Raw genomic sequence first — 14,416 nt, 5'->3', positions numbered from 1 at the left:
ATCGGGTCACCTCATAGGTTGCTGCGAGATCAATGGTGCTTTGTGAACGTCAGTGCTGGTGGTTGCTGTTCTAGCTAGGGGTATATTTGAACACTGGCAATTATCCAAATCCAGTCATTATGGATATTATTTGTTGATATATTAAAACATTTCCTTTGGCATTTTAATTTTTCTAAGATATTTATTTATTTATTTTTAGAGAGGGCAAGGGAAGGAGAGAGCAAAGGAGAGAAACGTCAATGTGTGGTTGCCTCTTGCACACCCCCTACTGGGGACCTGGCCTGCAACCCAGGCATGTGCCCTGACTGGGAATCGAACCTGTGACCCTTTGGTTTGCAGGATGGCACTCAATCCACTGAGCCACACCAACCAGGGCTAGTGTTTTTATATTTTTGGGCTGCAAAATCTTTCTTGACGATGGTTTGCAAGATCAAAGATTCAACATTCATGTATTAGGCCAGAGTTTCTATTAATGTACACATAAGAATTCAGGTACAGATTCACTCTTTTGAAAATACACTTCCTTTTTTAATCTTCTTAAGACTTCAGAAGATGTTAATGGTTTGTACAGTCTCATTTTAACCTTCCTCTAACCAGTCTGCTCGCCAACCTTGCAGGGTAGATGTTTCTTGCTCACAGCAACAATAAATACCTTGCACTGAAATCTGGTCATGCCCCTTGGAATAGCAGTTAAACTGTAAAACAATAACTATAGGCAGTCACTTACAGATGATAAGTACATGCTTTAAAATCAAAGAACTGACCTAAAGTAAGAGGTTGATAAAACTCTGACCTCAAAGGGTCAGGGACAAATGTCTACCTGGGACTGCATAAGATTTTAAAGAGATGGCCATCAACATAAGAGAAAGGAATCTTTCTCTGGAGACGCATTTCACTTAAATGTGTTTGCCATTTGTATGATGATGAACAAAATTCTGAACTTCTGCAACTGTGCTAATTTGCAGACATAACACTTTGGTGTTCAGAGTTTGATTCTTGCTAGGGCACCAATGCACCTCTGCTCATAATCCTGAAGTGCTCTTTTATTTGCAGGTGGAAACATCATTGTTTCTACCTGCCAATGAAGTTTGCAGATTGTGAAGGCTGAAAGAAACCCTGGGGGTCATCTGTTGTAGTTCAGAACCAAGAATCAGTCTTTAGAATTTCCTGTGACCCTTGAAGTCACATGAAGTAACTGTTACCATGACACGTATTTATATTAGAACAATGAATGGTTTGTGCTCTTTGAAAGGCCTAAAATAATTATTGAATAATAGAATTTTAGAGGTTGAAGGGATTTGGGCAGCTACTGATTTCAATTTTTTCTGTCCACTTCTGAAATTATTATATTTGCAATATTCTGGAAGGTGGTAATTTAATTCTCAGCTAATAGAACTGATCAACTGAATTAAGATGGGAATGAGAATTAGTGGCTGATTAGGACTTGAAGTGTAAATTCCAAGACCGATGCCGACTAGATCATAGAGCTTGCTACAGATATTAAAAATAAACACTGCATACTATTTGAAATGATAAAATGTCACCTTCAAAAAAGATATGAATCATCATTGGTGGAGAGAAAACTAACCAAAACAACTAGTTGAGGAAATGGACACATCCAAACAATCTACAACAAAATAAGATCAGACCTATTCACAACTTGCCTTTTAGGGGAACTGAAGGCAAATTTTGTGTGTTATATAATGTTGCTTAACATCCACCACCAATTATTGGACACTTACTTTTATGCCATCCAACAAGATGAGTGATTTTCTTCACAAACAACTCTAGTGAGGGTGGTGGTGTTATTAATACTCCTGTTTTACACATGAGGAATCAAAGGCATGAAAAAGTGGTATCTCTTAGGTTGAAACCCTGGCAGCTGGATTCTGGAACCCATGTGCTCAGCCATGACAGGGGGGTGCCTCCAGCTTGGCCACGCTGCCTAGGGCAGCCCTGTGGCTTTGGATAAACATGGAACTCTTCAAGTTTGCTTCCTCTGGTCTCTGGTTCTCTCCGCCGCACCCCTCCCACCAGATCTGGTGAGCCAATGTTGCAACTATCTAACCACATGCTATTTTTTTAGTGTCATCAAGCAGGGCTCAGGTTAGGGTAATTACTAAGAACATCATATAAATGAGAACAGATTTAGAATAATCTGGAAGAACATAAAAAAGATGGTAAAAGGTCTAGAAACCACCTCAGTAAATGATTACATAAATTTGGAATGATTAGTATAGAAGAAGGAAGACAGATAAAGTAAGCTATTTTCAAAGATTTGAAGGCCTTCACAGTAAAAGAAGATTAGAAATAAGGTTGGGGTTTATAATAAGTAAAACTTTCAGCTTAATATAAAAAAGAATTTTGTAATAATCAGACCTTGCTAATAATGCGGTGGGCTAAGTTGGGACATGGAGAGGTTCCCTTTCTCAAGGAGATGAGAGGACAAATAGTCAGGAACACTGCAATGGGCGGGGGCTGCTTGCCTGGATGGTCTCCAAGGTCCCTTTTAACTATAATATGACTATTCAAACTATGGTCCAAAGCCAGACATTAGAGCTGTTTAATTCTTCACTCAATTCTCATGTGAACCTCCATGTTTCATCAGCAGCAGACTGCAGGTCTGGGCCAGTACCCTGCAGGTGACATTCCGTGAGACTCAGGGTCTTCGTGGGCACAATTCCTAAGTGCTCGGTCATGTTTCTTTCTTCTTGCAGTGTTTATTTTTTTTTGGTGGGGGGGGGGTCACTGGAAATTGCCAGGAGAAGAGAGAAAAATAATTGTTTCCTTCTGTATTAAACTTAGTGAGAACAACAGGGAGGAGTTTTAGAAAATAAAAGAAGAATGACATCACTGGAGTCAGTGGCAGTTCCTGCACTAAAGTGACAAGTGGCCTGAGACCTTGTTCCATTCCCAGATTCTGCCAGGAGTCCTGGAAGACAGTGTGGATGCTCAGAAAAATCTCTCAACCTTTAACTGTTTGGGAGGAAAGCCTCTCTTTCTCTGAAGGGCAAGCTTCTCCAAGTGATCTATGCATTAATTCCCTATGTCCTGGCCGGTCTATCAGAACAACCCTGGGCCTTGACCTGGGATGGGAGGGAGGGAGACAGAGGAGGTGAGAAGAGCCTGGGGACTGCTTTGGCTCAGCTGCCAAGTTCATACCGTCCTCCTGCTCACCCCTACCTCCCATAGTGTCTGCTCTCCCGCCACCCCACATTTGTTCGCTGGGATTCATTTTGATGAAGAATCTGACTCAGTTTATGTCAAGACGTACCCATTAGTCTATAGTCAACTGAAGTTCTACAAATACACAGAAATTACTGAACTGAGAAACACAGTGTAACTTGTTGCTTAATACTTCCAAATGAACCTTTTCAAATGGCATGTGTTAAGTGGAAATGTATTTAGCAATATCCTCCTAGTACACTGTCATGAGTATCTTTTTCAATTGAGTGAAGCTCCTGAGAGATACAAAAACTTACACAGCAGACACAGGGACAGGAAATTGCATTGACTGTTAGGCCTTTAGGAAAGCAGTTGCACTGGAACAGAGAGTTCTGGGTTTGCAGCCGGAAGACCCAGGCTGGAAGGTGCGGCCTCTGGAGCTGCTACCTAGGGCAGTGCTTCCCAAAATGTCGATGGGAGGGACCAGTTCTGTTGGTGGGTGGTTGATTTACATATTATAATTTTCAGCCCTTCACAAATAGATGTTTTTGTAAAAATATAAATATAAAAAAAGAAAATTTTTTATTATAAGATTCGACAAAATTAGTCTGTCAAATTGCTATAAAAGTGTGCAGAGCCTTGTTCTCAATTTCTGTACCTGGTTGCAGATGGGCACCAAGCAGTTGGTGGCCCCCTCTCTGAGTAGCTGGCACTGGGGGACTCAGCCTTCCTCAGTTTCTGCACGTGGTCTCCCACGGTGGGGTGAGGATTAAGATGATAACAAAAGTGTGCGATCAACTAAAAAGTGCCGTCAAAATTTTAAATTATTATTGTCCTCATTAACAACAACAACAGTAGTTGAAAATGATGACAAGGGGCCGAGTACATTTCTCTTCTACTGCGAAGGCAGCTGTTAATGTGGCACAATCAAGTCAGACTTACTCGCAGCAGCCGCTTCCCTCCAAGTCATAGGTTTCCCCGAGCACAGATGCGCGGTGGAGTGGGAGGAAGGGAGAAAGACACTGAGAGTGGGGAAACTGCAACAGAAAGCTCCCAACAGTGTCCGCCTTGCCTCTGGGTCTCTGCCTGGCAACTGGCTGAGACCCCACAGTGCAATTTCCCATCTGTAGGACCCAGTCGACAGAGGTCACTTACCTGGGACAGCCACTAAAAGTCCCTTCATGCCAGATCACCAATTTTTTCTGTCCATGCCAGGGCACTAGGTCAAGGAACATGCCTTGGAGTCATAGTGGGGAATTTCAGCCATCTCTTAGGCACAGGAAGGGTGGTATTTGAAGACACACATGCGCACACACACACATCAGAGCTACTCAGAACCAGCGTGAGCGCTGTCCCGGCAATGGGGAGGCAGGGTCCGTGCTGCAGGCCCGCCCTCGGGGTTTTCTTGGCAGATCTCCTGGCAATGCTGTTGGGAGCAGAGTCTAGTGTAAGAGGGGGCTGCTCCCGTTGTTAAATATTAGAGGCTCCCACACATCTGAGCGGATGATAGTGCTCTGCCTCGTCCATGAGCAAGAACCAGGGCACACCTCTCCACTTTTCCCATCTCTCCAGTTCTCCACCACTGGTCTGCCAGCTCTCATCTTTTCTGATTTTACATTCAAATGGGCATTTTTATGTCACAAAAGAAACATCTATAAAATAAAAAAACTAAACAGTACAGAAAGACATGAAATAGAAAATCAAAAGATTTTTCTCCCCATCTCCCCACTATTCATGATTATGTGTGTCTGCTTCCAAAAAAAGGTTAAGGTTTACAGAAATTCAGTGTGTGCTAGCATAGGTGTTACTTTTCCCTTTCGATAAATGTGATTGCTTTCTAGGTGGGCAGTCAGCAACATTGTTTTTTATTTCCACACTTTCCTTGACATTCAGATTTTGGTGTTCCGCCCCTTCGCCCCAGGGGCATAAGCTGTGCCCTGGTCTTCACATCCCTCTATCCTGATCAAACCCCCAGACCTTCTTCTTCCCCCTCCCCAGCCAGGGCCTCCCCTCCAGCCCTCACCCCCACCCCATTACCTTTCCAGCCTCTGCATGGTCATGGCCAGTGTTTTGTTCAGCTCGTCTATCATCCTGCAGCCCGACGGGTGCATGGGGAGGGAGCCGGTGGTGGAGGGGAGATGCTGGCTGAGGCTGCCGTATTGCAGCTGGTGCTGGATCTGGGATGGTAGGACTGTGTGGTGGTGCTGGGCCCCACCCTGCTGGCCACTCTTCTGGGCTGCGTAGGATGCCAGGGAGAGGTCTGGCCCCCCTACAGGCATACAGATCATGACTTTCTTTGGAGGTAGCGGAGGCGACAGTTTCACTGGCAGACAAGGCAATTTCACAGGGGCACCAGGATCTGTGGCAGAAGGAGGGGAGAGGTAGATGTGAGTCTGGGGCACTGGAAGAACCCCAGGACACGGCACGTGGCCACCATGGGGCCGTGGCCATTGAGGGGCCCTGAGATAAAATGCACCCAGTGAAGACACCAGCAAGGTGAGTGCTATTCAGCAAGTACCCACCATCTCTCGTTTCCTGCCTAAAGTATGCTGACCCACAGCCCTCAGGGATTCAGGCATTGGTGCTGTCTGTCACACAGTGGTCAGGCTGAGGCTCACAGCAGCAGAAGGCGGCGAACAAGTGCAATGCACTCTTTTGCTCAGGGAAACCCACAGACCTTCAAAGAGACTTTGCTACGATGTGCCATGATGACTACACTTGGCCATCACAGTGTGAACATATTCTTTCAAACAGGCAGGAGATTAGGTCAGCCTAGGTTCAAGTTCACTAACAGTGTACCCTCCACAAGTGAATTTAACGTTGCCAACCTTCATTTCCTCATCTGTAACCCAGAGATGGTCTCCACACCCTTGGGGATGTTCTGTGAGGATCTGTTGTCACATGGAGGGCTCGGGGGCTCCATATGGCGGTGAGCTGTGGGCATGCTGGTTGGACTGGCCCACGCACTCATGTGGCATCCATGGTGGGCTGTTCAAACTGTGGCAAGGCTCCACCAGGCACTCCGGGGGCCTGGTGGAACTGGCCCACACCAACCCACTGGTTCATAACAGCAGCACTGAAGCTTTCCAGAGATGCCCCAAATTAAGGAAAGTTTAGGGTTAGACCAGCCCTCAGGGCATCTTAGGGGTGACCCTGTGGTACCCCATATTCTTGGGCATCATGTAGTACTGGTGGGGGTGGGGCTGAATCCTGTGGGTTGCAGGCTCCCTGGGAAAAGGTGGCCAGGAAGGGCAGCAGGGGAGGGGCAGGGGGACGGTGGACTGGCACATGTGTGAGGGGGGCGAGCATGTTCAACTTCACACCTGGTGCTCGTGTTGGGGAACACTGTGGGGTTCTACTCTTGGTCTTTGAGGCCTTAGATTTCTCTCCAACTCTTGGTCTGCTTTGAATGTGGCAGTTTAACTGTAACAGTCCTGCCAAAAAGACATTCCTAGACTACACATCTGATCACGTCGCTCCTCAGTTTAAAACGTACCAATGGCCTAGAAATAAACCTCCACTTCCTGACACATCAGTCAAGTTTCCGCAGTCTCTCTGCTGTTCAGCTCCTGCCTCCATGTTCATATTGCATCTCTATGAAGTCTGCTCTGCCTCTTCCAGTTGGAAGTAACCTCTCCCATCTAACTTCTGATCAGAATCTCTCCTACAACATGTACTACTTTTCTCCCGTGGATTTTACTTATTTGCTCACCCCAAAACGTAGTCTCCATCCTCAGCTCCGTCCCACCGGGTGGCCTTTGTCCCTCACATTCCCCACCCGGGCTGTCGCGTCTTCCCTGGCTCCCCGCCCTCAGTGATCACCTCCCTTCTTTCACAGGGAAACTGAGGCAAGCCCTCAAAGTGCCTCTCCCCTTTGGACTGGGCCTTTTTCTCACCACGACCCACAGGCTTCCACCCTCACTCCCGAAATGCTGAGTTCCCCCTACCACCTGGTATTTCCATACCCTTGGCTTTTGCTACTTTCCCCTCAAATTGGAAGTTTTTCTCTGCTGTCTTCTTCCTTCAAGACCCAGTTCAAAAATGACCTCTCCTGAAAAATTTTCCTTGATCATTACTTCACTTCTCCCATTCTGCACCTGCTGGACCTACCGTGGGCATGCGATGCGGTATGTCAGTGCCAACAATGTCAGTTCATCACCAGTTTGTCACTTACATCAGGCTTATTACATGCCAGAGGTGGTTCTCAGTGCTGTTCACGTCTAACCAGAGGAATCCTCACAAGCCTGTGACGTGGACACCACTATTATCTCAGTTTCACAGATGATGGCACCGGACTCTGAAGGCACTGAACTGTGTGTCTGGTTTACCTAGCTGTCTCCTCTGGAGAACAAAGACGGTAAATAATTCGTCATTATACCCTTAGCATCTTGACCAGGTGCCCAGCTCACACAGAGTCAGAGGTTCAAGACATGTTTACAGAACAAGCTGAAACTGTGATGCTCTTGTGAGGGATGAATTCACACCTTCCCCAGTGGGAAACAGTCTAGGAGGCAGACATGAACATAAAATGGGCCCGAGTTCTGGGATCACGCAGCTGTGGCTGTACGGACACTAAACTGCTGACCTTACCACTGAGGTACAGAAAAGCCTAATAGCTCCAGGGGGCCTGGCAGGATGGCTCCCTGACACCAGAATGTGAGCCCATCACAACCACAAGGCTCTCTCACACTCTCCCCGGAAGGCTCATCCTGTTCGGTACCCTCCCCCATGCACAGTGGTGCTAATTCCAAAGTGGCTGAGATGCAGAAACTCACCACCTCTGTCCTGTTCCTTTTCCTAAAGGAGGCATTCCTGTGGCTCTTGGAAGTTTTAGCACAAACCTACCAATGTGTCTGGAAGTGTTACCGTTTTTTCCTCAGGGACCCTTAGCCCGTGATTCCATCCTTTGTGGGTCTAGGTGTGTGTCTAAGGCAGGCAGGTGCTAATATGCTTGGGCAGGAGAAAGCAGAGCCAGGAGGGCAGCTGGGAACTGTCTGCCCAGGAAGGCACAGTGATTACAGAGGTTCAGCCCACTGTGTTAAGCTCTGATTTCCTGCACTCGCTCCTCCAGAGTTACTTCTCATACTTCCACAGCAGAACTTACTTGGGTTCATCACTGGAAAACAGCCACATGTATGCTAGGAATTCTATTGAAACTGGCAAGAAGGAAATGACCAGTGGGACCAAATTAGTGGAGATGGTTACTCTTGTTGTCCCAGCAAAGAGCGGCTACTTTGAGAACCTATTCTCCCTCTCATCAGCCTGCATCTTCCTCCTGGGTGTTTCATTACACATGAGCATAAATTAAATAGGGAAAGACAACGTGAGTGAATCATTTAAAATAACTTTTGGCTCAGTGGATTTGGTGAAAAGGGAGGAAATTAAGGAAAAGGTTAAAACTAGGTGGCATCGTCGGCTTCCAGTCCCCATCTTTCCCCAGCATTGTGGATGACCTGGGTGCGCCTAGGCAGCTCAGATCTTCAGAAACTTGGCAGTGCCTATTTTTTACATCTTTATGACATCTTAATACCTAGTCTTGCCTTATGACAGATCCAAAGAGAGGATTTGAAGCCAGCCGTACAAGATCAGTTATTCTGAATTTCTGTCTATCTCTTTATCTTTCTGTCCCTTGTAAACTTCTGTGTTCTCTGCCCCACTGACCGTGACACTAGCCTGGGACTTCATCTCCTATTTTATGCAAATAAAAGGGTCCCAGCCCTCTCATCCATTCCTGCCTGGTATCAGTCATCCCTGTAAAGCAAAGGTAATGCAAGAGGTCGCACAATGGCTCCTTGCTCCAGTCAATGCTGTAAGTCCCAGTGTAACTCTTGGCCACTCCTGTCCAGCTCCTACATCTCCTTGGCCTCTCTGGTCAGGCTAGCTTTCACCCTGGGTTTCCCAATAACCACGCACATCCCCTCAGGGCCTGTAGTCCCCACGTTCTGAAATGCTGTCCCTGCTCTTGCCTGATAATCAAAACTGCATTCACTCTCCAAAGCACAACAGAAGACCCAGCTTTCCCCTTGCAGCCTTTCCTCCCCTGAATGCCTGAAACTCTGATCTGATGGTCAACACCCCCATTTAATTTTGCTTGATTTTGTGCTGGTTCCCACCAGCTCCTTGTCTTTTCTGCTGGCTTGTGGATGGCTCTACCCACATGCATGTCAGCATTCTCCAAAGGGTGCCCGGCCAGAGCAATGGTGAGGCGCTGGACTCCACGACCCAGAGTTCTGGCAGCCCCATGACTGTCAGTTGCAGGGGCACATTAAGATCATTCTGATGCAGACCACCCACAACCCCGCTCAGGGATCCTACCTAGGATGGGGATGGGGTTCAGCTTTATATGTTTAAAAAATCATACTTAAAAACTACTCTTAGACTCTTACTCATGTCCTTTTCTCTGGAAACAAATAAAAATGGTGCTAATCCTTAGATCAGAGTTCAAGGACCACTTATAACCATTCCCTGGTGTTCGCTAGGAGTTTCTGTTCCTAGACTTCATCTGACCCACGGAGTCAGAATCTCTGGGCCAGGTGTTTGGATTTTAAAGGCTTCCCAGGTGCTTGCTATACACGGGGAGTTGAGAATCACTCATTCTGGGTGCTAAATTGCATGGAGTATGATGCTACCCCAGTCTGGGGTATTCCAGAGCTCAATGATGGGGATGCATCTGTTCCATCCAGCCCCTGGGCAAATGTCCATCCTGAAGTCATCCATCATCAAGGTCTCCAGGGTCCATTTCAATGTACTCAACATGTAAAAAATGAAAGATCAATGTACAAGAAACCAAGTTACTGCAAGGTAATTAGCCTAACATCTAGTCACGCAGGGACCAGCTTGCCTAAACCTCAAGTTTACAATGAAAGGATATGGTCATAAACCAATTTGTCCAGTGGCACTTTCAATTTAATTTTATGCCTATAAAAATCATTTATCATTGAACATTTTGAGAACGATAAGATTTCTTAACTCCTGGGTGAGTGGATTTTTCTATTTTATTTGCTTTAGAATACTTTAAGGACATTTTAGACAAGTTTGCCTAAAAAGCCTTTCTTCAAAATTTTGTCTCAAGCAGGAAATCATCAAAAGCTCAGCTTTTCTGACAGTGTTAACTTAATATATCAGACTCTGCTTGCCTCCTCCTCCCGGGTTTTCGAATTTCCCTATGTGTACTGCAGCCTTTGTTAGGTGAATAAAGAAATGTATCCCCCAATACTTGTTTCTGTTCAGTGAGGCACTGGCATTTCTGTAGTGAGAATGACAGAGTGAGGTGAATGGACTGGTACTGAATTGCATGCTACCCACTTTTTCTTTCCAGGATACCAAATTCTTGGGGGTAGTGACTTTATCAACCTCCGCAGGAGGATTGGAGAGAGGCAAAACCCCGACCTCCCTTCCAGAGATTCAGACTCAGTGGGTCTACACACAAGGCCTCCGGGGTCCATTTGGTAGATAAGCTGCCACATCCTTCTGACTCCGGTGGAGACCACACTTTGAGAACATGCTGTTAAGTTTTTATTGGACTAAGAAGCACAAAATCATCACCAAAATTTGTCTTACTGAAAAATAGAAGATAAACTGTAAAAGCCACACATTCCTTTAGCTCTGATAGCATCAGCAAATCACTTCAACTCTTTGCTGTTCAGCTTTCCAGTCTGTGAAGTGGGAATGAATAAATATCTGAGGACTATTGTGAAAATTAAGATAAAATACATAAACTGTAGCATATGCAACCTGATAAATAAATAGTAGCTGAAATTCTTGTTGCTCCCATTATCATCACTATTGAAGTGCTTCCTCAGGAAGCGGGCCTGCCCTCCGCTAGATTGGTTTATGTGCCCACCACTGGGTTCTCTCATGCCCCGAGCTTCCTTTTGTCATAGCATTTCACATAGAGCCCGTTTAATCCACTTCACTTCTCTCAACTTGTTACTGATCTTTCTGTCCCTCCCCTCCCCTCCCCTTCTTCCTTTTTTGCAGTAGGTGGATATGATGCATTAATTAATTCACACTGGGTTTGGCTGTTTCCTCACCTATTCACTAGCACAGTTTGGGCCTAGTGCATATCAGGTGCTCAGTAAACATTTGTTGGTTTTCCTTCTTACCACATCTTTAGAGCAGTGTGAAAAGGTAGAACTTAGTGATCTGTTTCTCTTAAACTAAGGCTCAGCTAATCAAAGTATGGTCTGAGGACTGGAAGTAGCAGAGCATGACAGACATGCAGATTCTCAGGGCACGGCCCAGGCCTCCCGAATCAGAATCTGCATTGTTACGAGGCCCCACTGAACTCCCCAGTCTGAGAAAGTGATCCTTTAAGAGCCATTCGTTGGTGAAGAGGCTGCTTCCTCCACAGACAAAACGATAAGAGCCCTGGACCTTCTGGGGGAGGGAGGTCTTGCTCTCTGAGGACTGGGCATGGGCTTCAGGAAGCTTCTGCTGCAGGCATGGTGAAAACACCACTAGCTTAGAACTCAGCAGAGTTGGGGCCGAATCCCAGATCCAAAATCAAGAAGCTCTGTTTCTTTGCCTAAGACATTTGGCCTTCGGGAACCCCGGTTTTCTCATCTGTAGAAAGGGCACATTATCCTCCTCATGGGTTTGCTATGCGAAGGAAACGGATGAACGTCTGCGCAGCCTCCACGTAGGAGCTGAGGGGACGAGTGAGCTGACATCCAGCCTGCGGTCTGTACTGACGTGGGCCTGCGCCACCCCGGAGGAAGGGGTAGATTATTTAATTCATTCCTCCAGAGGGCACATTTTCATAATTTTACAAAGTCCCCAAACAGATTAGCAGAGGACCTGAGTATAAAATAACCCTAGTACAATCCTTAATATGTAACAAGAGTTCAATAGATAAGGTCTTCATGGATTCTGACAAAATAATATGTTCTCTGCCTCCCCCACTGGTGTTGTAAGGGTGAGACAAGGTAACGGGGACATGCTTTGTGAATTACAAACACTATACCCATTTGCAGTGTTACTGACAGTGCTCTTGCCACACCTGTGAGAGTTCACCTGGCCTCATGCTTTTCCATTGGCGGTGGGAAGGTGGAAGCCAAGAAAGCAATGGGGAGTATGGCGGTTCTATCGTAAGTAAGTAGGAGAAAAAACCAGGGGAAAGTGAATCAAGCAGTGGAGTAGAGAGGCTTCCAAAGGACCACCTTTGCAGTTTGCAGTGCTGCACAAAGAACGGCAGGACAGAAAAGGTTGGTTGTCCAGGTTGTTTCCCTGCACACGGTCTCACACCAATACTGAGAGCCGGTAGAGAAGAATGCAGACCCAGCGGTGAGAAAATCTGGGAAAGATATCTAACCTTTTTTGGGACTTTGGCTCTTTTTCCTCTAGGAATCCAGGGATGACTATGCCTCCGTTACCTCAATGGTCCCTCACTGAATAAAACTTTGCATCTCTCTGCTGCATGACTTTTATGGACTGTTGGGGGACTCACTCTACCTCCTGCACTTCTAATGATGGCAGTGGCTGGTCCCGCTGGGCGCGCATGGAGCTCCTCACGTACTGACCTAGAAATGCACGAGTCCTCTGCAGCCAGACTGACCAAGGTGCAGTGTATTCATAAAACTGTCTCTGCCTCTGGAGTGGAAAAAGCAAAATGACCAGTTCCAGAGAACAAGGAACATAAACCCAAACTGTGAGTATCAGAGCGCCATAAAACCCAAGAGGGCTGTATTTTCAAACATGACACAGCTCTGGACAAGAAGAATGAAACCCTCAGATTACTTTTGTAGCTGGCTCTCTTGCCACAGGACAGTAGAATGAGTCTGGGTTAAATGATTACACCCCTAGCCTCTTTTCTCACTTTATTAACACCTATTGCAAAAGCCATTTGTAACTGCTGATGTATCAGAAGTACTTGCTAATGATAGTAGCACTTTGTATCTTGATGAACAAAGATGTAAGAATTTCTCAGTCATTTGCTGGTTCTGTAAGTGTAGGTAGCTAGATATTAATTTAAAAAAGGGAGCAAAGGAAATCAGACAGTATTAAGGATAATCAACTAGGGAGCATAGGCTTGCTCCCTTAGGAAGTTTCACACACTCTCCAGGGAACCACTGGTCCTTCCCTGCAGGTCACTGGGGGGAACGGCTAGAGCATAAAGGGGGAGGTAAGCACATGTTCAGTGGGAGCCACGATGGTGACCACGGAGACCTGTTCATCTAGCCTGGAAAAAGGACAGGATTGGATAAGAGGCACAACCCTGGAAGATCTAATGAATGGATTGGTTAAAAGGCGGACCCATCAGAAGGCCATGAAAGCTTGTGAAGTGGATTGGTTATTTGAAAAAGTGCCTGGTCCTTCCCAAGCCAGAGATAATATATAATCCCAGCTAACAAAGGGTGCTCTCTCTCTCTCTGACATGTGGTTGCCCATTTGCTTGTACATTTTCTTCCCTCAGCAACCATGTAGCCTTAGCTGCTGCATGGCCAGCAGCTGCATGGCCCCCGAACACAGGCTCCAAGTGGGAGCCTGGGTGCAGCAGCACAGCAACAGATTGCAGGTGGGAAAAGGCTGAGAAACCTGGAAAGGCCCTGAGACTGCTGATGCTGAACCAGTGGCATGGAGTCTTTGGACGCTGGCCTTTGTTTTTCATTCTTGATGAAGATAAGGCTGGACTTTTTTTCCATGGCAGGATGAATGGAGAAGAGACATTGGCCACTCACGGGCACCCCTCTAATCTTACCATGCCACAAACCCTCACCCATGGGTCTCTTGAAATGTTTTCCCTGGGATCCTGTGAAAGAACACAATTTCCATTGGCAGCAGTTTTAGTAGGTCAGAAATTTTGGTCTCCTTCCATAGCTACAGATATTCCACCCAAAGATACACATGCCTGTAAGAAGTGTACTAAGAACTTAAATAAGGGTCCAGTGTCACTCAACTACTAAGTCGACTCTCCCAGTTGCAAGAATGATGTTCAAGGAGCTCCATCAATTTCTTCAGGCCATCCCAGGGATTCTGTGGCAGTGTGGTGTTTTTTTCTTGGTAAGATGCCCGTGAAGGCAACCTTTGTTGACTGACCCCTTGTGGTGAGAGGGATGGTGTGGAGGGAAACAAGAGTAAGGAAGTTGTGTTAAATGTCTGCCCACCTGGCTTGCTCTCCCAAGGCTGGTCAGCACCTGGAGGCTACGGCAAATGTCTGACATTGGTGAGGAATATGTCTTAAGACCTTCCAGAGTCTTAAAATTGAGGGCTCTTAGAGCGTACCGCACCAGCACCAGCAACTGACTTTGCT

General features: G+C 46.3%; 1 protein-coding gene across 9 annotated transcripts in view; it reads right to left on the bottom strand.

The window, feature by feature from the left end:
* The window catches only part of PHACTR1 (phosphatase and actin regulator 1), a 537,076-nt gene that overhangs the window by 63,399 nt on the left and 459,261 nt on the right, over window positions 1–14,416 (bottom strand). For all 9 annotated transcript variants that reach the window (XM_045847180.1, XM_045847179.1, XM_045847177.1 and 6 more), the window contains one exon: window positions 5,203–5,524. In XM_045847180.1, coding sequence (XP_045703136.1) covers window positions 5,203–5,524 — 322 coding nt within the window. The remainder of the gene's footprint in view (window positions 1–5,202; window positions 5,525–14,416) is intronic.

Source organism: Phyllostomus hastatus, unplaced genomic scaffold (genome assembly GCF_019186645.2).
Source record: "Phyllostomus hastatus isolate PE091 unplaced genomic scaffold, TTU_PhHast_1.1 phas_contig_524, whole genome shotgun sequence".
NCBI lineage: Eukaryota > Metazoa > Chordata > Mammalia > Chiroptera > Phyllostomidae > Phyllostomus > Phyllostomus hastatus.
Note: the sequence above shows the minus strand (reverse complement) of the source record. Positions and strands in the feature narration are given on the sequence as shown.